The sequence below is a fragment of the Trichosurus vulpecula genome, chromosome 4 (genome assembly GCF_011100635.1).
Source record: "Trichosurus vulpecula isolate mTriVul1 chromosome 4, mTriVul1.pri, whole genome shotgun sequence".
Lineage (NCBI taxonomy): Eukaryota > Metazoa > Chordata > Mammalia > Diprotodontia > Phalangeridae > Trichosurus > Trichosurus vulpecula.
Window position 1 is genome coordinate 221,789,333 of NC_050576.1, and position 26,944 is coordinate 221,816,276.

A 26,944-nucleotide genomic window follows, 5' to 3' on the forward strand; every position below is an offset into this window, starting at 1 on the left:
AGCTAGATAATAGATGTTGATACTGTTATCTTGCATATACTTTCTGTATGTATTGTGTACATACATATTTATGTGCATGTTTTAAGTTCCTTGAAGGTAGGAGCTATTTCTGATTCTTGATTAGGGCATATATAGTTAATATGATACTGGAAGGTCCTCTTAGATACCTACACTGGTGCATCATGGTCTACTAGTGGCGAAATAAAGGGTGAATGAGGAGCTTCTTATAGTCCTAATAGGATGACTATTCCTTAAACACACTTTAATTAAATTGAATTTACCAGCCTGACGATGATAGATGGGATGTACACAAACCTGACTTGGAATCTCAGAATGTTAAACCTAGAAGTCTTAGAAATGATCTAAATCAACATTTTCATTTTACAGAAGAGGCACTGAGGCCAAGACAGTTTAAGTTACTCAGCAATACTTACAGAGATAATCAGTAATGTAGATAATGATTAATACTTGGGACACCTGACACCCAGTTCAGTAGTCATTTGGCAGCTGAAGTATGTCAATCAAGTATAAAAAGGGCCCAGAATGACAATTCCAAGCAACATTCTAATTTTCTGTAGTAAACAAGATTTAGCTGTTCTTAGAAGACCAAGCTGCTTCTTGAAACTCTAAAGTACAAGTCATTCCATGGGTGGATTTATCAAATAATCTTTATTCCATGGGAGTCTACTCAGGTGATTGGATAGGAACAGGAGAACTATCATATGCAACAAATCCTTGACTTCAAAGAGATCTGGGTACAGCACCATATTTTGATAAAATACGGAGAAAGGTCTAACTCAAATGGATCCTGTGGTACAATTCACGTTCCTGCAACAATCATGCTCCAACTGTAGCTATCCAGAAAAAACAAGGGTTCTAAAGGAGAATAAGGAAAAAAGCTCAGTGAAAGAGGAAATACTACGAGGTAACCTCAGCACCTCTATCATGCTTCTATCAAGCATGGGAGATATTATTATTGCTACTCTTCCTCATAATAGAGGCTCATATTTATATAACTTGTTAGTTTATAAAATGCTTTTTATAAAACTGTGCAAAGAATGTAGCTTAACTATTATCCCCTCGATTTTAAGAATGAGGAAAAAGATAAATGAGGCGATTTGCCCATGGCCAGGAAGACTTGTGACTCCAAGTCCAGGGGTGTTTCCACTACAGAAGACTGCCATTGGGTTTTGACCTCCTAAGAACAAACATCTGTGAGCTTTGGGCAGGTAATATGATAAAAGACTGAAAAAAATCACTTTACTCCAGGCTCAAAGATCACTACCCCTATTCACTGGTCTTGTACATGCTGATTTTCTGATCTCAGATACTGACTCCCTAGAACAAAGGTACCAATCTTATGTTTTGTTTCTTGGCTAACACTCCCAAGTTTGATAGTTTCCTCAATCATGCTCCAGTATAACAGGGGCCCTGATGCCCATTTGTTGAATTTAATTCAGTTCAACAACAGTTCAACACAAAGGCAAAAATGACAGGGAGCTTACATGCGCTAGAGAGGAAAACAAAATGTAAACAAAGTGATTTCAGGGTGTTGGGGGGGAACTCATTGATAACCGAGGTGGAGATGAGGAAAGATGAGGTGGCACTAGGAAAGAGATAGTTATTCCAAGAGGCAAAAAGGGAAGGAAATCATTCCAGGCATTGGAGACAAATACAACATATACAGAGGACAGCAAGTTGGCCAGTTTAGCTGGAAGAGAGAGAGAGAGAGAGAGAGAGAGAGAGAGAGAGAGAGAGAGAGAGAGAGAGAGAGAGAGTGTGTGTGTCTGTGTGTCTGTGTGTCTGTGTCTCTGTGTGTCTCTGTGTGTCTGTGTGAGATACCATTAAACAAGTCTGGAAAGACAATTTGATGCCAGATTATGAAGGGCTTTAAATGCCAAATGGAAGGATTTGTATTTCACCCTATAAACAACAGAGAGCCACTGAGGCTTCTTGAGCAGGCATGGTCATACTTGTGCTTTATCAGTTTGGCAGCTAAATGGAAGATGGATTGGAGAGGGGGGAGAGACTGGAGACCAATTAAGAGACTTCTAGTCTCAGCTATAATCCCATCTTCTGCAAGAAGCCCTTCCCTTGTCCTCCTTAAACTTAGTGCCTTCCCTCCAAGATTACCCCTGATTTATCCTTTATAGATCTTTTATACATAGTTGTTTGCATGTTGTCTCTTCCATAGACTATGAACCTCTTGAGAACAGGAATGGGGTTTTTTGTTTCTTCCTTTGGGGGGCCTTTCTTTGTATAACTTAAGTATACAGTATACAGTGCTTAGCAGAGTAGTACCTGATAAATTCCTAATGCCTATCACCATATTCTAGGTCGGAGGTGATGAGGGCCTGAACTCTGGTGGTTGTGGTGTGAGTAGAGAGAAGGGAATGAATTTAAGATATGAGGTTGGAATGAACAAGACTTGGCAATTGTTTGGGTATGAAGAAGAAGAAAGGGTTGAGAATGATCCTAAGGTTATGAATGTGGGTAATTGGAAAGATGGTGAAATCTTTGACAGAAATAAGGAAGTTAGGAAGAAGCATAAATTTAGGGTGAAAGACGAGTTCCGTTTTAGATACACTGAGATTGCCATGGGTCATTAAGGTGCAGAGGTACAGTAGGCTGGTGGTGATGGGGAACCAGAGTTTAGGAGAGATACTAGGACAGGGTATCTAGATGTAGGAGTCATCTGCATAAGGTGATGAGATTACCAAGATGTAGATGGAGAAGACACTAGGAAAGGCCCTTGAATATTTGATGACTATAGAAGGCTGACTTGGAATGAGAAAGAGCTCGGGTTCAAATCCAATTTCTTGACATCTCAGACAACTGTAAGACTCTAAATTGGCAGTCTGCAAGTGTTGTGGGAGATTCTACATACTCTTTGTGTCCCCTAAAGTAAATATATCACAGGTCCAGACCACCAGCTACACTTATCCTACTCATCTTAAAAACAAAAACAAATTCTACTCCCCCCACCCCTAACCCCGCCCCATACATGTTCTTCATTTTGGTTGTTAAATCATCAGAGAGATCTTAATGTATTTATTTGTATAAAAAGTTTATTTACTAGAGTCAAACCCTATTAATGGGAGCATTATTAGGGGGCATGGGGGGGAGATCTTGATATTTTAAAAACTTCTAGCCTAAAACTTGTGTAAATTCAAACTTAATGCCCCATTGGCTGCCCTACATTCTCTTAATAGGAAACTGAATCCCCCAAATTTCGCCTCCAATCAATCACATTACCTCTTCGATGTACTGCTCTGACACTGTGCTGACAGTCCCTCAATGACCTAAGAGGACAGGGAAGTACAGGGACGATAAAGCATGCAGATAAACCAATTTCTGCTTGTGGTTCAGCTTCTGTTTGCATTTCAGCCTGGCAGGAATGTGCTAACAACCAATTAAAGGCAACTGATTATATTCAAATATTATAACAAAGTAGGAAAATCTCCCAAATAAAATAAGCATCTTTAAGGAGCTCTAGTGAAAGGGGGTTGAAGGGTGGATAACCATGACAGCATAAAAGAAGGATCACTGGATATTTAGAACTAAGAGTAAAATAAGAGGCAGTTCCCACGGAGGAGGAAGGTGGACCACCTCAAGAGAAAGTAGTTTCTTGAGTTCCAAATAATAATGATGTAGACTCACAAGTGCCATCAGGTAAAAGAATACCTGGGGCAAGAAGAGAGGAATAGTGGTGACTGGTGAGTTACCGGTTGCTGAGAAGGCTGGAAACAACTATTTATTGACTTAATAGAGAGATATACCCCATAGGGCAATATCATTGCACTGCAAGAAATGACACATACTAGGAATTCTGAGAAATATGGAAATACTTGCGTGAACTAATGAAGAGTGAAAAGTATAAACATGACAAATAACAATAATGCAAATGAAAAAACTAAAAGTAAGTTGACTCAGATTAAATACAAAGACCAATAATACAGTGTTTCTAGAGGACGGTTAATGAAATATATCTCCTGATTATGAAATATACCTATTTCTCTATGTAGAGGGGGAGATACTAGCAATGGCAAATGTCATATATTCTATGTCAAAGATGTATCATCAGTTTCACTTAATCACTTTTGTTAGAAGAGAGGCTAATTCTATGGGGAGACAGTATACACAGTTCCTGCCTGCCTCCCTCTCTATTGCCCACTAATATAATCCTAGACTGCAGGGAGGCATTCTATAGAGAATGAAGGAGTTAAGGTCCCTTGTTAGGCCACGACGGTTTTCAAGTTTGTAGGTACTGTTTTCAGTTTATGGCACTATATTTTAGGAAAGACAAAAAACAGAAGAAGGTGACCAGGACTGAAGAGGCATGGAGCTCTGGGCCCTCTTCTCTTCTCCCTCTAAACTACTTCACTTGGTGATCTCATCAAGTCCCATGGATTTAATTACCATCTCTATGTTGATGATTCTCAAATGTACATTTCCTAACCCCAGCCTCTCTGCTGACTTCTAATCTTGCATTTCTAACTGCCTTTTAGACATCCTGAAAACTGGATCTTTAGTATACATGTCAAACTCGAATGTCCCAAATAGCTCATTATTCCCCCCTCCAGCCTTCTCCTTCTCCTACCTACCTTTATTATTATAGAGGGCAACCCCATCCTCTTAGTCCTTCAGGTTCACAACCTAGAAGTCACCCTGAATTCTCCACCATCTCTCAACATCCATATTCAATCTGTTGCCAAGGCCTGTCAATCTCAACTATGCAACATTTCTAGGATAAACCATTCTCTCTTCTGACACTGCCACCACTCTAGTGCAGGCCTTCATCACCTCACACCTTGCTTACTGCAATAGCTTGCTGGTGAGTTTACCTGCCTCAAGTCTCTTCCCCATTCCAATCCATCCTATATTCAGCTACTACAGTGATTTTCCTAAAACACAAGTTGATCATGTCACTCCCCAACTCAAATAATTCCAGTGGCTTCCTCTTGCCTCCAGGAGCAAATACAAAATGCTGTTTGGCATTCAAAGCCCTTCATAACCTAGTCCCCTCCTGACTTTTTTAGTCTTTTTATACCTTACTCCCCAGCAGGCACTCTTTAATTCAGTGACACGGGCTTTCTGGCTATTCCATGAAGAAGACACTCCATCTCTTGGCTCTGGACATTCTCTCTGGCTGCCCACATGCCTGGAACTCTCTGCCTCCTCAACCCTCACTACCTACATCCCTGGCTTCCCTTAAGTCCCAACAAAATGAATTCCAGTGCTTTCCCTCTTTTTATAATTTCCTATCTTATATATAGCTTGTTTTTGTATATATTTGCTTGCATGTTGTCTCCCCCATTAGATTTTCAGGCTTCTTGAAATCAGGGACTATAATTTGCCTCTTTTTGTATGCCCAGTGCTTAGAACAGTGCCTGGTACATAGTAGGCACCTAATAAATGTTGACTGATTGACTGATAGGATAATAGCTGAATTAGGGATATTCTAGAGAAAAGAGAATTTAGGGAGATTATGATAGTTCCTTTCAGATACTGGAAGACCTGCCAATGTAGAAGAAAGGTCAAATGTGCTTTGCTTAGTCCCACAGTCACAACTAGGAGCTGATCAGAACCAGGTGGTAGTTGAAGGGGGCAATTTCAGTTCCATTTGATGAAAAACTTCCCAATAATTAGAACTGTTTTAAAGTGGAACTGGGAGTTTCAATGAGTTCTTCATCACTGGTGATCTTCAAGCTGAAGCTGGATGAACATTTGTCCGGGATGATGGTGATGGGATTATTTGGGAGGTCTTTGGGACTAGATGACTTCTAAGATTTCTTAGATTCTGTAGAAATTGATTATAATTTTCCCAACTGTAGGCATTCTTTTTCTTTTTTTAAGTCATGTCTAACCTCAACTGACTTATCTCTGGATATAATTTTCTTTTTAAAAAAAGGTGATATTTTGTTTTGACATACTTTCCTCCAAACATGTCCAAACTACTCTAAAGAACATTTTTCAGAAACTTTTTATTACACTGTTTGGAGACATTGTATGTATTGCTCTGGTTTCTATACTCTGCATCATTTCACATGAGTCAACCTAAGTACTTCTTAATTCTCTATATTTCATCACTTGTGGTAATAATTTCATTCATATGCCAAAGTTTATTCAGCAATTATCCAATTATTGAACATATCATCTCCAGCTCTTTGTTATTACAAACTCTATCTTGGATAAGTGGTTCAGTAAACAGAAAACTTGGGTTCAAATCTTAGCTATGTGACCCTGGGCAAATCACTTATCCACTTTCAGCCACAGTTTCCACATCTGTAAAATAGAGACAATAATAGCACCTACCTCTAAGGTTGTTGTGAGGATCAAATGAGACAAAATTTAATATACTTAACATAAATTTGATTTATTTTATTTTTATAATTATTTTATAATTATAATAACGATACAATATATACTATATCAGGGCTGTCCAAAATGTGGCCTGTGGGCTGCCTGCAGTGTAGGAAGGAAGGCTATACCAAAATAAAAAATATTAAGGAAAATAACGAAAAAATGAGAGGGGGAAAAATGAAAAAAGTGAGTGTCATTCTAATCTCAAACTATATCAGTAACTATCATAATTATCTGATACTGGGTAAAAAAATGTAATGTTGGTTAGTGAAGACTAGATTAGAAAGATTTAACATTTACTAAATCTAGGAATACTACTAGAAAAGGACATCACTATTGAGCAACTGTTGAGGAAACTGGAAAATAGTCCTGTGAAAAATACATTTCAAATAGCATTTTCTACTATATGTAAAACTAAAATACAAATTGTTAAATTTTAAATTATAACAAAGAAAACAGTTGTGAAAACAACCAATATAGAGATAGTGTCTGAGAATATAAGCAATGTTCTACTTCTGTAGCTCTTATCTGTTTACTCAAAGGATGGAGGTATGTTTCATTATTTGTTCCCTGGGATCTAGATTCCAGAGAAATAATTACACAGTATAATTACTTAAGAGTTTGGCTTCCTTTTAGTATTTCCTCCCTAGTCCCCCCATTACATTACTATAATCATTGTGTATATTGGTCTTCTGGGCCTAACTGCTTCATTCTGCATCAATTCACACATATCTTTCCCATGTTTCTTTGAATCTCCCATTCATAATTTCATACTGCACAATATTCCATTATATCCATATACAGTTTTACCAGCCATTCAACAACTGATGGACAACCACTTTGTTTCCAGCACTTTGCTCTGATAAAAAGGGTTGCTTAAGCAATGCTTGTAAGGAAAAAAATCACTCTTCTCACACATGGATGCTAAAGAAAAGGATAGGTATACATTTGTTCTAAATTGAATTTGAAATATGTCTAACATCTACTGAAAAGGCTAGGATAGAGGAAAACTTCTATCTCAATTTCATATTTTGTTTTAAGGTTTTCAAAGTGCATTACATGCCCAGGATGACACAGCTAGCATTTACCTAATATAGATTTCAAACACAGGTCTTCTAGACTTTAAGTTCAGTATTCTATACACTGTATCATGTTGTTTTTCAGCTAGTTATTTAGAGGCCTTGTTTTCAGCCTCAACTGACAGATAAGGAACAAGAGGAGGTGCAAATAGTATGATGGCACTGGGGCCTAGCACAATTTAGGCAGAACTCCTGACACTTGCAACTGGTAGAGCTGCATCATCTAAGGGTCTTGTAGTCTTTCAACTTTTCTGTAGCATTTGATACTGCTGATTACCTCTTCCTTTTTATAGTCTCTCTTCCCTAGGCTTTGGGGTCATTGTTCTCTCTTAATTCTCTATCTACCTTTCTGATTGTTCTTTTAAATATCTTTCACCTAGGTAGGAAAGGTTGGAAGAAATCCGAATCTTTCCTTTTACATTATGCCAAAAGCTACTTTAGCATTAATCTACGGTTGCTTGTAAAAAAAAAATAGCATGATGTAAGAATACTGTTTCTTTTTCATTCACCTACCCCTTTAATGTGAGCATTTCCCAGGGCTCTGTTCTTGGCTTTCTCCTCCCATAACTCTCTACTCACTCCTTTGGCAAATACTGGCTACTATAACCTGCAAATTTCTATCTCCAGCCTTCACCTCCAGGCCTGTATTGCATTTCTGACTGCCTTCTGGGCATCAGTCCCTGCCAATCAGATATGTTCATTAACTAATTAATTTCCCTTTTGTAATGAGGATTGCTCCCCATGGAGTGTGCATTGGATTGCCTGGGTCACTTTGGAGAAATGTGCTTATTACTGAAGGACTTGGCACTGCAGGATGATGTAGCAAACTTGGAGTGGTTTCTGGGCCTGTGACAAATTGGTAAGATAGGATTGGCCAATCAGCTAGGAGGAGTGGCCCACTCAACTCACCTTAAAAATGGAGTGACTTTAATAGTGGGACTTCCTGTGATGGTTTCGGGGGCAGGGAGTGGCCTTTCTCCAGTGCAGAAAGGTAGCTGCGATTACATGACAGTTACATCATGGGCCCCAGGACTACCTTGTTTGTTTTATGTTTCTTTGCCTGATTATAGGTAACTCAATAGTAAATTCAAGGTGGATATATCCAGCAGTGAGTTCAAGCAGGCAAGACAGCCTGCACAGTCTACAACCACTTGATTTCTAGCTTCTAGATTCTCAAAGCATAGCCAACTTCTAACACCACTAAATATGTTATGGTGGTATATATATTTATTTTTCTCTTTTTCCCTGTGTGCTTTAACTTATCCTTTCTCTAAGATTTTTTGGTCTTGCTACATCAATCTTATTTGACATTTGAAATAAATAATTGTAGTGAAAATGAAATGTAAAAACCAATCTTTGCCATCTGACATCTCTTTCTACAAGAACAAGAACTGTATTTTTCTTAAAATAGGTAACAAATTATAGCTATCAGAAAAATAATAATAAATCTGCATATTTTAGAACCAGGTGATTACATATCATAAGACTGAACATAATAGATTAATTTCTTACAACTGTAAAGCTCAAATTCAGATGTAGCTCAGCTCGCCTGTTCGACCCGTCCATTCTTTTATGGACCATTGTTCAGGATCACAAAACATCTATGTAATTAGTTATTTTGATATTTTCTGCACAAGAGAAAAGAGTACCAGGTCACAGCTAAGACAAAAAAATACTAGCTTTCATCTTAAAAAACAGGTACATTGAAAGATCAGTGTGAATGATTTGTAAGGATCGGGACCTGTGATTTCAGAGGTTAAGAAACTCCCTGGTGAATAAATTCTCAGTCCGTATCTTCTCTGAAACTTTTGCCTAGAATACAGAGAGGTTAAGTGACTAGCCAGGGTCATATAGCCAATATGTATCAGAGGTAGGACTTAAACCCAGGTTTTCCTGGCTCTGAGGATGACTTTCTATCCACTGCCTCTTATGAAGCTTATTCTCCCCACCTTCCCCTCCTCCTCGCAAAAATGTCTCTCAATGGAACTCAGAATTTTATATTTAATACAAAGCCCCAAATTGACATTAATCCTTACTATCTGTGTGACTTTGCAATGCCCCTGGGCCCCAGTTCCTCATCTGTAAAATGAGAGGTTTAAATTACATGGTTTGAGAGGTCTCTTACAGTTCTAGATCTATGGTTCTTACAATTATATAATAAGTATCTTAGCATAAAACATATCTACCCTATATAAGGCTATTTATTTTCTTCACTAGAAAGCTGCAAATTCCAATTGGAATTTTAACAACTTTCATTTGGATTCCATTTTTAATAAGTGAAATACACTAATATTTTAAATTCAACCCACAAAGCAAATATCCTATTGCATAACTATATTTATCACTATTGCTCCAGGACTATTGCTATTTTACCTTTTTCCATACAGACACTTACTTATGGGTAATGACATTGCTTCACACATGTATTACAGTCGACTAGTTGTGAACATCCCTTCCTTCATCTTCCCACAGTCCCCTAACTCTGTAAACCTCACTTTGTTCTGTCTTATTAGGGTATCATATGAAACTGCCAGAACAAGTAGGTCATATCAGAGCACTGCTGTTACAGAAAAGAAATTATGTCTTTAATAGTGCTTTTTGATCCAATGTATTTCCACCTCTCTTGCCCAGGTTTCTCCCAAACAGTCCATGGTAGTAGGCACAGGTAGATAAGGAAGTAACATAAAAATTTTATTAAAATTAAAAATTAAATTAATTATTATTATTAATTATAATTATAAATATTAAATATAATAATTATTAATTAAATTAATAAAATTAAAAAAATTTAAGTAACATAAAAAATTAAAAATTTTTAGGTATGAGGGCCTATAGCAGGGCTGAATAACAGTGCTTGTGTCACTAGCAAGCACTAACATATGAGAAAGAAATGGAGGTGGATAGAGGGGAGAAAGCGATAAAAGCATGCAAATGTGTGGAAGGCAATGTTATAAAAAATTGTATTCTGTGACAACTGCAGGCTCTAATCTATCCTATAGGTTAATTAATGGCAGGAAGAAAGTGGCAGAAATTATAGCTGTTAAAATAAAATTTGGGAGAAAAAATTATATTAATATACAAATATCATAGTTTCATTCTGGACCTATCCCAAACCTTTCTGTATCTATTCCTTATTCCCAAGTCTTCTTATTTCACTAAAAAACTGAAGCAAATACATTTATTAAATGTTTACTGGGATAAAAAGAAAACCAAAACCCACCAACCCTGCCCTCAAGAAGCTGACCTTATGAGGGAGAAAACTCACAAAAAATTGTACATACAAGATAGACACTGAAAATAGAAGGTGTCAGAGGGGATAGCAAAAGGACTGCTACAGAAAGTGGGATTTGAGATGGGTCTTGAAGAAAGGAAAGTCAGGAGGTGAGGATGCTCATGATTCATTCCACTGGTTATAATTCTTCTTTACAACTGGACTATTATGTAAATAAGTTCAATGTGAAGGTAAATGCAGAACCTACATTACATTATATGCCATCTTGGGGGGCGGGAGGGGGAGTAAAGGGAGGGAGAGAAAATTTGGAACCCCCAAACCTGTGGAACTGAACGTTGTAAACTAAAAATAAAAAAAATAAATTAAAGAAGTCAATCAGGGGAATTTATATTGGATCTTAGAGGATATAGGGAGCTACTAAAGTTTATGGATAAAGGTGGTGACATATTCAGAACTGCACTGTGGTGCAGAAACTTTGGCAGCTGAATAGAGCACAGTATGGAGAGGAGAGATACTGGAGGGAGGGGAACTGATTAGGAGGCTACTGCAACAGTACATGTGAAGGGAGATGAGGGTCTGAACTAAGGTGGTAGCTGTGTGAATGGGGGAAAAGGGATTTATACAAAAGATGTTGTACCGGTAGAAATAATAAGATTTGGCCACAGATTTGAAATGTGGATTAAGTGAAAAGAAGCAATCAAGAATGGCACTGGGGGCATGAGGGGATGGTGGTGCCCTCCATAGTTATAGGAAAGTTTGGAAAAGAGTGGGATTTTGGGGAAAGATAATGAATTTTCTTTTGTTAGAGATACCAATCTAGATTGAGATGTCCAAAAGGCAATTGGTGGTGTGAGATTGGAAATCAGGAGAGAAGAAAAGAATGGGATATGATAATCTGGGAATAATTTGCATAAAAGTGATAACGGAACCTAAGGGAACTGATGAGATCACTAAATGATACATTACAGAGGGAAAAGAGAAGGGTGCCCAGGACAATGCCTTCAAGGACAGAGACATCTGGGCACAACACAGATGAGGATACAACAAAGGAGATTGAAGAGGACAGATCAGCCACGCAAACTGGGAGAAGAATCAGGAGAAAATGATGCCATGAGAACTAGGAAAAAGCAATGCCACAAAAACCTAGAAAGGAGAAAGTATTTACAAGAGGGTAACTGACAATGTTAAAAGTCTTCAGTGAAGTCAAGAAGAATGAAGAGTACGAAAGGCCATTAGATTTAGCAATTAAGACATAACTAGCAACTTTGAGAGAACAGTTTCAGCTGAATGAAATCATAAGTCAGATGACAGAAGGTTTAAAAGAGAGTGAGGAAGAGAGAGTTAGGAGAGGAAGTGAAGACAGTGAGCATAGAACGTTTTCTCAAGGAGTTTAGCTGAGAAGGGGCAGAGAGTTATAGGACAATTGCTAGTAGGGATGAAAAGATAAAATAAAAGGGTCATCTTTTCATGAGACAGGAAGAAGAAACAGTGGAGAAAGACACGTGAGTGATGTGTGATGAGGAGGAGGGCAGAAGAGGAAGCTCATGACAAACAACTTCCATTATTTTGGTAAAGTGTGAATTGAGAGGATGGGGGTGTCATGGAAGTCTTGAGGAAGGATGAAAAAGTTTAGGAGAGCTTCTGTGGTGAGTGGGAGAGGGAAATGGATTAGGGAAACGCAAAAAAGACGGCCTTGCTGCAGTGAGAGTCCAAGTGAGATTAGGTAACATAAATTTGCAGTGGATCCAATCAGTGTGGTTTTGTCATTTCCCCCAGCTCCTTTGAAGCAGCACGTGAGTAGTAGTGAAAGAGGAAAATGGTGTGAGTTAACTTAGGGTTGGGGTTGGATTAGTGTGACGTGAACAAGAGATTTGAGAGCAGGGAAAATACTAGGATTGGTCCACCAAGAGGTCACGACGGGGGAGGGAGTATAGTATAAGGGCAGGGCGATGGCTTGGGAAAAAACCATGGAGAGGAGAACTGGAGATCATAGAAAGGCCAAAGAACAGGGTTAGAGAGTCATAAGGCAGAGGGGAAAAATGAAATGATAAAAAATTAGGATCAGCCAAATGAATTTGAGTTCACAAACATAGGAATGGAGCATCTGAGAGTTTTGGAAATATTAAGGATATGAGATGACTATCTCTATATGTTACTAAGGTAAAGTGGAGGAGTAAGTCATGGGAATTAAGTAGACAGAAGAACTAGGAAGTTAGGGCATTTTTAGAACATTCTTAACTGAATTCTTCAATTAATGCTCTTAAGCCTAAGCTTCTACCTTTTCTAGGAATTTGCTATAGCTACCTGTTCTTATTCTCACTTCATCTTGCCCATTCCACTGGTTCCTTCCAATCTATTTATGAATATTTTCAATTCTTTTGAATGCTTAAAAAAGGGGCTTTACCTTGATGAAATTTCACTTCAATCCTCTTCCCTTCTCAAGTGATGAGATTCTCAATTTGGATATTCTTTTCCAATGGTGCAGATCAAAATCTAACAGCACCTCGTATGCTCTTCGATTTAGAGCTAGAAGAAGGTAATTTAGTTCTACCTTCTCATTTTACAGATGAAGAAACCAAGGCACAGAACGCTGAAGTGACTTGCAAAGAGATCACACAGCTAGTAAATGTCTGAGGTAGAATTTGAACTCAGGTCTTCCCAACTTTAATTTCAGTGCCTCATCCTCTATGCCATGATGTCCCTTCACATCCTATGAATACTGTCCCATAAATCTTTCACAGGGTATTCTACCACTAGGGTCTTTTTTCTGGGTCTCAAAGTCACACAGATCTCCATGAAGCACACGGCCTGTCTACCTATTATCACTGATTTTTAAAAATAACTGGCTAAACTTTTCCATCCATGGCTACTTTGAAACAGATGGTACTGCTTCTTGTGCACAATGTGTTATTTGAAATATGAAACACGTGGAATGATCTCAAAGACTATGCAGAATAAGAAAGTTATCAAACATCTTTTTATAGCAGTAACACTGAATAAAGTTTTCCTAATCTTTGAATATCCTTCCTCTTTCAGATTATCTGATCCATCCAACCTGTAACATGCTGCAGTTGATTGACTACCACCATCTACATCCCTCCACTGTCCTTTTGGTAACCTGAAATTTTGACCCTTTGGAGACTGTTGTATTTCAGGACTTGTGGCCAATGAATACTAGAACACTGGTGTTAAAAAAAAGATGTTTCTTTTTGGTTTCAGCAAGCAGTCTGACATTATCACAAACGTGTCATATCCCATTGCAATTCAATGTAGTCTTGTGTTCTCTTCTTATCCAATTATGGGACTAAGAAATCCCCCTGTAGTATCTGTTCAAAATAGGTACTGGTCTGAATGTATGTCATAATATATACAAGACACACTGTTTATCCATTTGGCTTCTGCTATGTGGGCTGTAATAATGAAATCCTTTAAAAAAAAGTACATAACAGATTTAACATGTTAGTTAAAGCCTAACTGCTTGTCTGTGTTTTCTTCTACTGTTAAAAAAAATGATCCAATGACCCTTTTTTCTTTCCCTTCATTTCTGACATCCCCCATAAAAAACCTTCTTCTATCACAAATAAGAATAGTCAAGTAAAACAAATCTATACACTGGCCACATCTGAAAGCATAAATCTCATGCTGCATCTCATATTCATTATCTCTATCAATCCTGTGGCATCTGAAATGTCATTGCACTAAATGTCTTATGTTTTTCGAAGTTGTTCTTTACAATGTTGCAGTTACTGTATAAATTATTCTGCTGGTTCCACTTGCTTTGTTATAGCATCACACTTATATTAATTAATAATTTATTATTATAATATTAATATATTGCATTACACTCACATACCATAACTTGTATAACCATTTCCCAATTTAGGCATCTCCCTCATTTCTCATTCTTTACCACTACAAAAAGAGCTGTTATAAATAATTTTTTGTATATAAGAGTCTTTTCTCTCTTTGTTTGATCTCTTTTGTTACAAGCCTAATATTGGGCACAACGGGTCAAAAGGTATGCATAGGGAAAACTCCAAACTGCTTTCCAGAATTACCAGACCAATTTAAAACTATACCAACATACCTATGTTTGTATTTTAAAGTTTCTACTCAGCCTTAGTATTTTCATCAAGAATGTTTGAAATCCTCTCTTTGATTAATGATCCCTTTACCCCCATCCCCCCTTTTTCCCATGTAGGATTATACTGAGTTTTATAGAACAGGTTATTCTCAGTTGAAAGCCTTTATCTTTTGGGGTTTTTTTTTTTGATTCAATACTGAATTCCAGTATCTCATCTCCTTTAAAATAGTAACTGACTGGTCTTATGTAATCTTGGCAGTGGTTCCTTGGTACATTAACTCTTTCTTTCTGGATGCTTGTGATATCTTTTTCCTTCATTTGGAAGTCCTGAATTTTGGCTATGATATTCCTGGGCTATTTTCAATTTGGAGTTTCTTAGTAGGTGATTGGTAGATTTCTTCCACTTTTACTTTGCCTTTTGCTGGTTCTAATGGATCTGGGCAGTTTTAAAAAATGATTTATCAAAATAGGGGGTCTGGGAGGATTTTTTTTGTCATGATTTTCTTGAAATCTGACTAAAAATCATTTATCATCCATATTCTCTCCCATCCTTCCCTCATCCCTGTCCCCCAGAATCAGTTGTTTTTTTTTGACAGCAGATGCCTTACATTTTCATCTCTTTTTTTTCAGATTTGATTTTGTTTTAATATCTCTTGTCTCATGAAGTCGCTGATTATTTGATACATTTTAATTTTCAGGGAGTTCCTTATTTGGGTAAGGTTTAGCATCTCTTGTATATTAAGCTGTTTATTCTCCTTCCTATTCTTTCCTCTAGACTAGGCCTGCACAACCTGCAGCCTGCAGGCCTCTTGCTGCATGCCAAAGGATTTCTTCTACATACGGAGGATGTTTTGCGCTACATTTTTTGCAGGCTGCCTGAAATCCTTTGGCCTGTCACAAGTAGCATGAGGGCTATAAGCAGCTACAGGTTGTGCAGGTCTGCTCTAGGTCCCTCATTTTACTTTTATTAACACTTTTAAAATCTCTTGCTTTGTTTCCTTCCACAATATCTTATAGAGTTTCTGGCCAAGTTCTTCTTTTATTGGACTATAATTGTAATTATTCTCTTTTTCTGGGCTTTTGTCTTGGATGTCCTTGGATTCATAAAATTGATTTACTGTATGTCTTTTGTTTACTCCTATTCCCAGTCTTACTTCCTGAAATGGTACTTTGCATAAAAAATGTTGGGAGCCCTGTTTGGTTCTAATCCTTGTCTGGGGGTCTGGCTAATAGGCTTTCAGTTTTATTGGTGTCCCTGCTCAGTGCTGACAAGTTTTAGGTCTGCCTATCTTCTCTGAGTACAGAGAGCTATGTCCTTCAGGGTTCTCAGGTTTCAGTATGTTGCAAAATTTTAGTGCTCCTAGGGCATCAGGGTCTACTTTTTTCTGTCTCAGATTCACTAGCTCCCATCTCTATGTCTGGGGTGAGAGCACTAGCTCTCAGAGTCTGGCTGCCCTGGGGCTTCCTCACTGGTGCTCTCCAGCCTCCTACCTCTGCACTAGCCCTGGCTTTTCTGGATGAATCCTTTCCTTTCCAGCAGGCTTTAGGCTGGGCTGTCCCTTTGTGCAAACCTGGGCTGAATGAAGACACTAATTGTAGCTTCCTTTTGGATTTCTTGATTTCATTTGGTCTGCTGCTCTTGTTCACATCACTCTCTCTCTGTCTTACCAGAAGTCTATGCTGAACTCCAGAATGATTGTGGATCTTATTTAATAGGTTCTTCAATGTTATGAAGTTTGATGCAATTAGCACAAAGTCATTCATAAACAGAAACATCTGGAGGACCTTAGCAACTATAGGGAATTCTTAATCTATTTGAGCTTTGCGATGACATCTTTGGCAAGCACATCTCTCTCTCATGCCAGGATTGATATTAATAAGAGTACTTAAACAAACTATCTCTGTTATTACATCTTTTAAGGAATCTTCTATGATCTTAAAATATGCATAGGAAACATCTTGTTGGAGATTCATTAGGGATGCTTTTTTGTTTTACTGAATCAAATATTAAATTTTTTTTACCTGTTCTCTGCCTATATTTTAATCAAGGATGTCCCTGATACTTAAAACTATGGAATAACAAGTCTATGATACTGGACGTAGTCTATTTTTGGAAGACTTTGTAAAAATAGGAAAGAGGGCATAAGAGTTGATAGTTACTGATGTTCTCACTAACCTTTTTTTTTTACCCCAATAACACTGTTCCTGATATTAACCATTCAGGACCCAGCCTTTTCAGATATCAAAAAAATGAATCCCTCAGTGCCCTCAAAATTGTCAGTTCTAGGATGGACCTCATCTGTGTATATTTGGTCTAGCCCAGTTGTTCTAATACTTTTGTTTTAGTTTTTAACCAATTCTCTCTCTACATCATTATGAAGCACACTGAGGATGTCATATTGGTACTTCTACTAACAGTGATGGAGAATATAGTTTGTTATCAAAGTTTTAATAAATAGTTTCTGATTTTCCCATTTGTTGTCCTTTCAGTTGTATACTTAAGTTCTCTTAGGATGACAGGGCTTAATTTGGTCTCACACCAGCTTTATGCAAATTAATTTTTTCCTTTAATTACTTCTGGATGTTTCGTGGGACAATACTACTCATGATTATTGACTCCTTCCTCTGTGTAGTTTATAATGACTTCATATCCTAAACCACTGCTACTGGTGGCTCTATCTTCCTCCAAAGTGAAAGAAGATCAGGGTTTGCTAGCCAAGGCAATTTGAAGTTCTTTTGCTCTCCACATTGTGGTGATTGTCTTACATTGATCAAATTTCCATAAAAAATGGTGACTGTCAATGTTGACACCTGTTCCTTTATTAATGTTCCATTTCAGGGTCAGAGATTTTTAAAGCAGGGCAGTTTGACCTGTTTTAATTGTATACCTCCTCAAAGAGAATCTGTGAACCTTTCTTAATTCAGCTACAACTTTCTTTAATTTTTTAAGTTCATTTATAATAATAATACCAATGCTTATATGATTCAAGTTTTCCTAGGAGTATGTTGACCAGTTGGGTCACTGGACAAGGAACTTGCTAAAAACTGTGTGATTCTTAACACCTCCTACAAAACTTCTGGGAAAAAAGGCATACTTACATACAAAGAGCATATTTTCATTTCCTCACTACTTGCTTTCTCCTTAACCACTTAAGATCTGACTTCTTTTTCCATCATTCAGTTAAAAACCAACGACCTACATCACCAAAGCCAATGGACTTTTTTCAGTCCTAATTCTCCTTGATCTTCCTATAGCTTTTGAATCTGTTGAACCACCCCTCTCCCAATCCCTTTCTGGGTATTGTTCTCCTTTCTTGACATTGGAGATACCATATTCTCATGGTTCTCCTTCTCTAACTGCACTTTTACTGTCTCCTTTATTGCCTCTCTCCTTTTACAGTGAGCTAGATGATACAATGGGCCTGCAGTCAGGAAGACCCAAGTTCATATATAGCCTTAAACATTTATTAGTTGTTTGAACCTGGGCAAAACACTTAACTGCCACCTGCCTCAGTTTCCTCAATTGTAAAATGGTGATAATAAAATCACTTAACTCCTGGTGTTGTTTTGAGGATCCAATGAGAAAATAATTGTAAAGCACTCAGCATAGTGCTTGACATAGTAAGTGCTATATAAATGTTAGCAATTATTATAATTACTATTGTTGTAAAATGGGGTAATAAAGTATCTACCTCCCAGGGTTGCTGTAAGGATACAATGATATAATATTTGTAAAGTGCTTAGCACATTGCCTAGCATATAAGGCATTTTTGTTTCTTTCCAGCCCTCTCAAGATCCCCCAAGTTTCTGTACTTGATACTTTTTTCTCCTGATGTTCTTTTCCCTTGGCAATCTCCTTTACCGCCACAATTTCAGACAAAGCTTTTGGATGACTTAACCCTTTCATGGCTGGAACATGTCTTTCCTGGTATTCCTGTTTTCTGGTCATCTCTTTTCCAATTTTAGAACCTTAAACAAATCCACTCCTGTCCTAGAAACAGTGCATCAATCTATTCCTCTATGGATCTACTCACTAATAACTTTCCAAACTAAAACATCCCTCTCCCTGGCTACTACTTCCCATTATGTTTTCTTTTTCCTTTAAATAGAATATAACCCTCATGTTGGCAGAAGCTGTCTTTGCAAAAAAAAAAAAAGAAAGCAAAAAGTCAGCACTTTATATATATATGTATATATATATATATATATATATATATATATATATATATATATATATGTAATTTAAAAATATAACATCAACCAACCAAGCTCAACTATTTACTAGATTCTTCTAGTGAAACCAGTTGCTACCCAGTATATTATTATTCTAATCAACTATGCAATATTTCATAATTTGAAATAAATGCTCAAGTTCTAATATTTTTAAAACCACCACTATATTTTTAGAAGTCAAATTCCCTTTATCATATCACTGATTTATAGACTGAGTGAAAAAAAGAAACATAAATCTAAAGCAATGAGAAAATAAAATAAAAAGATTTGTAAAATGATGCTAATGTCTTTGACCAGACATTTGTATTAGCAAAGTATATACTAAATTCAAGATCTAAGAGGGCAGGGAAATCTACATAGTATTGTGCAAATCACAGTTGCTTTAGAATATGAATATTTACATATGTAAAATGTATTTTGCTAAAGAGATTACCCAATAGTATTCATATCTACAAGATCATTTATTTCATAAAAATTCAAATTTACTTCTAAGTTACTATTTAAAAAGCCAGAATGGAAATTTGTTATATTCTTTCCTCCTACTACTTGATAATTTATTCTAAAATCAGATAATACAATAAAATACAACTTTAAAGTGATTTAAATTAAAATTAATTTGAATTTTGACTATGCTCATGTTTGCTCATAAAATGTTAATATATGACAAATTTTTAAATTGAAAATGTTTAATAGAGTACTAACAGATAAAGTAAACAAAATTTTCATTAGTTATCTGATTAACTCTACGGGCTTAATTTATCCAGGAAGATTTGCTCTGAATAGGGCAATTGGTATGTTGAATGTTTAGTTGGTACCAAAAATGGACAATTACTTGATTTTTTTTTGTATCTCTCCATCGATTGTTTTTGAAAGAACAAAACACTAGAGCCTACACAAGAGACACAATTCAAATGCTCCAGGATAGAATATGTTTAATAATGTTTTAAAAAGTCACATGATGATTCTATGATTTAAAATGCTATTTGTATTGAGGGACACTATGAATATTAGAACTGGCTTCACTTTAAAAGAATTAAACATGACAACTCACCATAATTAATGGCTATAAAGACACACAAAGTATTTTGCATTCAAAATTCCATCATTGGAACATAGACTACGTAAATGTTTAAACTGATTTAAATGCAAATAGTTATGAAACACACAACTAAGTGTTTCAATGGGAAAAAATAAAAGCATCCAAAAGAACAAGCCCATAATCCTGGGTTTTCTTTGAAAATGTATTAAAATGAGCTTGTTTTCTAGGTTAGGAATCTTTAAAAGCACTCATAAAATAAAACTGGGAGGGGGAGGGTACGAAGCTAGAGCTTGCTACATTATTAAGGGGGACTTTCACAAATACTAATAATAAGCCACGGACAAAATAGCAGTAGATAATATTTTCATTTTTCTGCTCAGTGTAGCATATCTTTAAGCAAGCAGCTCTTTTTGCTAAGACGCCATTTTATCAAATCTGAATCGCAGCCAAGAGCTTAGGATGCCATGCTACTGCAGCTCCTAAAATGTTATGTAATAAATTGATTTAATAGACGCACATGCTATTTACTAATTCTTTGCTGTGTTACGTTTTCCTGCTCTAATAGGGGCTGATGGGTAATGAAATACCTGAAGAAAGGTGTCGCCCAACCATCCTAGGAGACGCTACATTGTGTGCAGAGCTGCCTCTACGTCTGCATCTATGTTCGCCTGGGCTCTCAGCTTCAATATGTCGGCTTTGTACAGCATGAGCCTCATCCTGTAGGGCTGCCAAAAAAATCTCTCAGTGCAAGCGTGCTCTCAGACAACCTGCAAGCTCATTCGGGCTTTAGCTATACTGATTGGGATATGCCCTTTCTGCATATGGAGTCACCCCCATATTATTCAATGCTAGGTTTATTAGCAACAGATGAGATTTTAAAGCTTTGATTATCTAATCACAGCTGACACTAAACCGATCTTCCTTCCTCTTTAAATTCTTCCAACTGTCAAAAACATTTTCACTTTAGGACCCAACTACAATTAACACTGTATCTGTTTTTTGAAAGTCAGCCAAAACAGCAACCACATACTGGCAACTGGCTGCATGCAAATAAATTCCTACCTCCTTCATAGACTCTTTCTATACATCTACATCCTTTTCCTCTTTCTCCAAATGATCCTAGATATCTGGCATATTATCACTGGTGGTAATATTCTAAATAAGCCCTAAGTACAAACTGGCAAGTCATCAACTTCTTAATTATTTCTTTGTTTCTTCCTCCAAAAAGATCTAAGGAGTGAACATGAGAGCAAATTAATCAAAGCCTGTTTATAAATGTACAGAGTGGCCACCCCAAATGATATATTTCTTTCTCATCACAGAAAACAATAAAAGAAAAACAAATCTTCAAAAATTGCAAACTGGAGCAGTTACATTGCAGATTTGTAAAGACATTGTTTGAATAGTAAACACTATGACAGAATGACATTTTCTGGATCTCAACAGTGGCATGATTCATTGCATTTATACGGTAACAGCATGCTAATTCAGACAATCCTTTTAATATGGGTATGCTAGGGTCCATGGGAATCAACACAGGGGCCAATTGCCCCTTTTCAACTATTATTTTATTGTGAGGCAAATTTTAAATTTACTAACAAAAATACTTTTCTAGTTTCCAGGGATGGTCAGTCTTAAAATGTATATATTGAACAGTATAGGTAACCTATTCTAATCACCCTCCTAATGTTGGAAACTGCTGTAAATTGTGACTAACAGATGAATATTCCAGCCTCTTTTCGAATACATTCAATGAAGGGGACCACCTTAATTTGGGAGATAATATTTGACAATTCCTTCTAACAATTGTTAGAAAGTTCATTTTTATAGTGAGCTAAAATATGCCTCTTTATAACTTCTACCTGTTGATAGTAGTTTTACACTCTGAAATTATGTTTAATAAATCTAATTAGTCTCTCAGTTATAATCACTCTGCTCATTTGACCTTCTCTCTGGGCTGAAGTCATCTATTCATTCATAGCAGGTCTATAACAAATACTTGTTTATACCTTGCTTCAGTCTCCTTGTAGAATCATAGAAGCAGTTGTGCTATAGTGTAAAAGAGACTGGATTTGGTATCATAAGATCTAGGTTCAAGTCCTACTTCTGTCACTTACCACTTGTGTGATATTGGGCTTGATTTCCCTAAGACTCAGTTTTTCCATCTGTAAAATGGGGATAATAAATTAAAATGCATTTATGTACCTACTATGTGCCAATTTTATAACAGAAGCTGGGGATACAAGGGAAAAGAATGAAATGGCTCCTGTTCTCAAGGAGTTTACAGTTTATTAAGGGAAACAATCTGTGTTTATAACACAAAATAAATACAAGATAATTTTTTTGAGTGGGAGGGCACTAGAACTGAAGGGCGCAGGGGAATCATGAAAGGCCTCTTGAAGAAGTGGTGCTCGTACCTGATGTTTCAAAGAAACAAGAGACAGTAAAAGGCAGACGTGAGGAGGGAGTACATTCCAGATAAAGATATCAGACAGTGAGGGATAGCAAGAAGTCCAGTCAAGCTATATTGTACAGTAGTGGAAAGGGAGTAACGTATAATTAAGCTGGAAAGTTATGTTGGGGCTTTACAGTCACAGAGGGTTGAGTAAAGGAAAGGATATAAGAATGTATGCAAAAAGCTTTATAAATCATAAAGCATTATACAAATGTTTTGATAATATGATTTACAGAACCCCTCCCATCCTTAGTAACTTTCTCCTGAATGTTTTCCAGTTGGCCAATATGCCTATTAAATAAATCTCAGAACTGGACGTGATAAAGCTGAAATTAAAATCAAACATCTCTTGATTCCCTGTCTACTGTTTTTTCCACCATACAGTGATGAGCAACTTCGTATTAGATTTCTCTGTATTTAAAAAAATTCCTGCATGCCATCAAGTAATCTCTACAAAGAAAAAGCTATTAATTTAGTCACTCTTAATGGCCTAAAAATAATTTTGTCAAATTGGTGATCCAATAGGCAAGAGTGTTTTTACATTATAATCAAAATTTCACTTTAACATAAATTTTATTGAACCCTAAAATCTGGATATAAAATTCTGAAAACAACACTGTTGGTTCACTATCAATATAAAATCAACAAAGCTATTTCAGCAAATTGGTGCTTAAAAGTTCTGATAATACATTATTAGATGTTGCCAATATTTGAAAAGCCAGGATATTAGTATTTAAAACCATTCAAAAAATTCAGGATTTTGTGTAGAATAGGACAAAAATTACTCTTGGTTCTCAATGTCTCTGAAACATAAGCTTATTGAATATTTATTCTCATATTCTCTAGCCAATTTTTTCTCATGTTATAACAAACAGAACTTAACAGTAGCTGCAGGTAAGCAGGGGAATAGCCTATAAAGGAAATGGGGATTTGTTTTTGTCCCAACTTAACCTTGCATTTCCTGTCCCTGTCACATATTTTTCTAAGAGATATGGGAAGATGATGGTCATTAAGTGGAAAAATTAAAAAAAATTGTAAATCAAGAAATAAAAAAAGTGGCAGCTCTATGCATGTGTACCAAATTAGTTGCAAACATAACTGCTGGATTATTTCACACACCTGGATTTTTCTAAGTGCCAAATATAGTGAAGAGCATAATGAAGACACACAAATTGTACTGAATTTGATAGGGAAACAATATTATATTAAAGAATAAGAAATCCCACAAATACTAAACCTAAAAAGACAATTCAGTAGAAATCAAACAACTATTTAGGGTGAGGAAATAAATGGTGTTCACAGCTTGGAATAAAAAGACCAGGTTGGGTCAAATGTGTAATATTATCATAGTCAAATAAATACAGACTATATTTTGGCATGTTTACATCAGAGTACTGATGGCAAAGTATACTGAATTCTACTGTAAATAAATACTGGAGGTGGGGGACTGGGTGAACAGACAGGAGAACAGAAAGAAAACAAACATGATCATAATACTGTTTTTTGTATTTGAGGGACTATAAAAGAAAAGGCTCTTCAGGCAGACTTAAAGTTACTAGACTTTGATGTACTTGATATCCAAATGAACAGCAAAAATTTAGGTTCACGAATACTTTAGAAGTGTGCTTGATTAATTCAGATTCTCCATAGAGGGTTTACCCCAAATAGTGGAGGTCTTCCCCTTGGTACTTTATCATTCCAGAGGAGCCATCCTCTGTCCATCATCAATTAGCTCTGTTCAAGCTGTCCATCGTCAATTAGCCACTGCTCTCAATTCTTTGGCCTATCTCCATTTCTGATCATACATTTCCTGGACAATATTTTTTTTGTGCACGTCACTGCTTGTAATGTGCTGCAGCCTGTTAAAATCTGAATGCTTTCCCACTGTAACCTCACAGAGAGGAAGATGAGAATGTTGGACTTAGAGTTTTGAGATGAGTTTAAATCCCACCACACATATTTCCTGCAACCATGAACAAATAGCTTCAGTTTTTCATCTAGAAAACAGGGGGTAATATTACTTGGGTTGTTGCAAAGAAAACATCTTTAAGTGCAACATTTATGTAAGTAGTTGTTATATTATGATCTACAAACATGTATGTTCTAATTCTCTCAGAAAACTTATATGCAACTAAAAAAAATTTTTTTTACAACCTCAGTATTATGATATTCAACTGAGTCTTCAAATTCACCACAGCTTTCCAGAAAGGTGACTAAAGTTTTCTACAAATGGGACACACAGGACTGTAACTGTCTGCAAACACTTTAGAGTAGATAGTGAAGCACTCAGACGTGGGAGGATGCAAACTTTTAAACATTTAATATAAACAAACATTTAAACTTTAAAACATTTTAAACATAAGTACTATTATTCTTGGTTTGACTTAGGCTGTACAACTTTTTCAAGCCATGAAAAAGGAAGCCGCATTTTCCCTAAACTTTTATTAAACATAATCTTTCCTGCAAGTGCCCTAATTTCATTTAAGGCTATTAGATCGCCAATGAACTCAGATCTCCTCCTAAAGAATATCATTCCAAAGACAGGATGCGGCTACAGTGTTTAGTGCCCTTTAAGTATACCAAAACCTAGATAAGGAGGGTCTATGTATGGTAACTCTTGGGTAAAGTGCACACAGAAAAAGCAGTTGAAGTGAAACAGCTTCAAGAGATTATCCTTCCTGGTCACATGACAACTCTGAATTTCATTCATCTCACTAGAAATAGTCTACTGCCAGTTTCTTAGGGATAAGCCAATCATCTGTTCCCTGCTTGGTTAATCCACTCTTCATTCTGTTAACCCATAAGCTTCAACAGCTAGAAAAATCAGATATAAAAATGTAATTGTATTTTACATGCTCAACTTGAAAATATACCATGTGTCAAATTCTGTTACAATAAATATAAATTTCTGTATAACACAAAGATGTCCAAATTCTAGCTGATGGCTTACCTACTTCAAGCAATAGCTGATACAAAATTTCAGTGCAACTTTCTGGACAGTACCTTGAAATTCACATTAAAATAATTTGACCTGAATGTGAATTCATCGGTTGACCTGCAATGTGTAAAATAAAGTTTAGAAAACACTTCCCGTCCTGGAAGACCAATTTAAAATATAACAGTGTATTAAAAGAACAGACCATAAAATGGTAACAAAATGTTATGGCTAATTTAGTAATTTTTTCTAAGAAGCCCTGCTACTTTACAAAATGGAAGTGAGTCCACGTTAGTCATGCAGACTGTAGGATCAGAGATTTTTAGAAGGGACATTAGAAGCCAACTGATCTAACCCTCATTTTACAGATCAATTATTTAACAAATATTTATTAAGCACCTCTTATGTGCCAGGCACCGTGCTAGGCACTAACAACAAAAAAAGGAAATAGTTCCTGCTCTCAAGAAGCTTACATTCTATCAAGTCTCTCTCTGTCTCTGTCTCTTTCTCACATACACACACACACAAATACAATAAAACCAAACCAACACAAGACCAATTAGGAGGACACTGCAAGAGTTCAGTCGAGACGTGATGACGGCCTGAACTTAGGTGGTGGCTATATGAGTAATGAGAATGGGAGAGAGAGATGTCAGTGATGTTGTGGGAGGGTTAAGTGGCAAAAGTTATCAACTGAGTACATGATGTGGAAGGAAGGAAGGAAACAAGCATTTATTAAGTGCCTATTAAGAACCAGGCACTTTGCTAAGCCCTTGACAAATATCCTGTTCGATCCTCACAAAAACCCTGGGAGGAGGGTAGCTATTATTAGCATTCCTTTTTATAGTTGAGGAAACTGAAGCACAGGTTAAGTGATTTGCCCAGGGTCACATGGCCAGTAAAATATCTAAGGCTGAATTTGAACTCAGGTCTTCCCGACTACAGACCCAGTACTCTGTCTACCATGCCATCTAGCTGCCTCATGAAAGTTATAAATCTGAAAGATGGCAGTTCCCTTATCAGAAACAGAGAAGTTTAGTGTGACAAGGGCAGGTGTTGGAGGAAAGATACTGAGTTCTGTTTTGGACATGCTGAGTTTGAAGTACAGAGACATTAAGGTGTAAGTGTAATCCAACTAAGCAGTGAGTGGCAGATGAAAGATTCAAACTCAGGTCTCAGGTTCGAAATTCAGTACCCTTTCCATTGAACCGTAGAGACCTTTTAAGTCTCTTAAGGTTACCAAGATGTTAAGTAAATGTGAATTTGTAATTTTGTTTTAGGTTCTTCTCTGTTAAAACTGCTCTGTATTCCTTAGCATCTAATCTATGGCTTAGATTACTTACCTAAACAAGTATTTATCAAGTGCCTATATGCCTAGCATTGTCTTAGGTGCTATGAAGTATAAGAACTATAAGAGCATTTCAAGATTCTTACAAGCTGAAGTGATTAGACTAATCCAGTAAAAATGACAAGCAATATATGGGTTTGAAGACTGGGAAAAGAAGAGAAAGAATTACAATTTGG

At 36.6% G+C, this 26,944-nt stretch overlaps 1 protein-coding gene across 5 annotated transcripts in view; it reads right to left on the bottom strand.

Annotated features, from left to right (window-relative positions):
• The window catches only part of TNRC6C (trinucleotide repeat containing adaptor 6C), a 186,029-nt gene that overhangs the window by 89,525 nt on the left and 69,560 nt on the right, over positions 1-26,944 (bottom strand). For 2 of the 5 annotated variants that reach the window (XM_036754790.1, XM_036754788.1), the window contains exon 1: positions 20,618-20,737. The exons of 2 other annotated variants lie outside the window; for them this stretch is intronic. In XM_036754790.1, coding sequence (XP_036610685.1) covers positions 20,618-20,642 — 25 coding nt within the window. In that variant the 5' untranslated portion in view covers positions 20,643-20,737. Of the gene's footprint in view, positions 1-20,617; positions 20,756-26,944 lie in introns of those variants that run through there. One more of the 5 variants, XM_036754791.1, reaches the window with a different exon arrangement.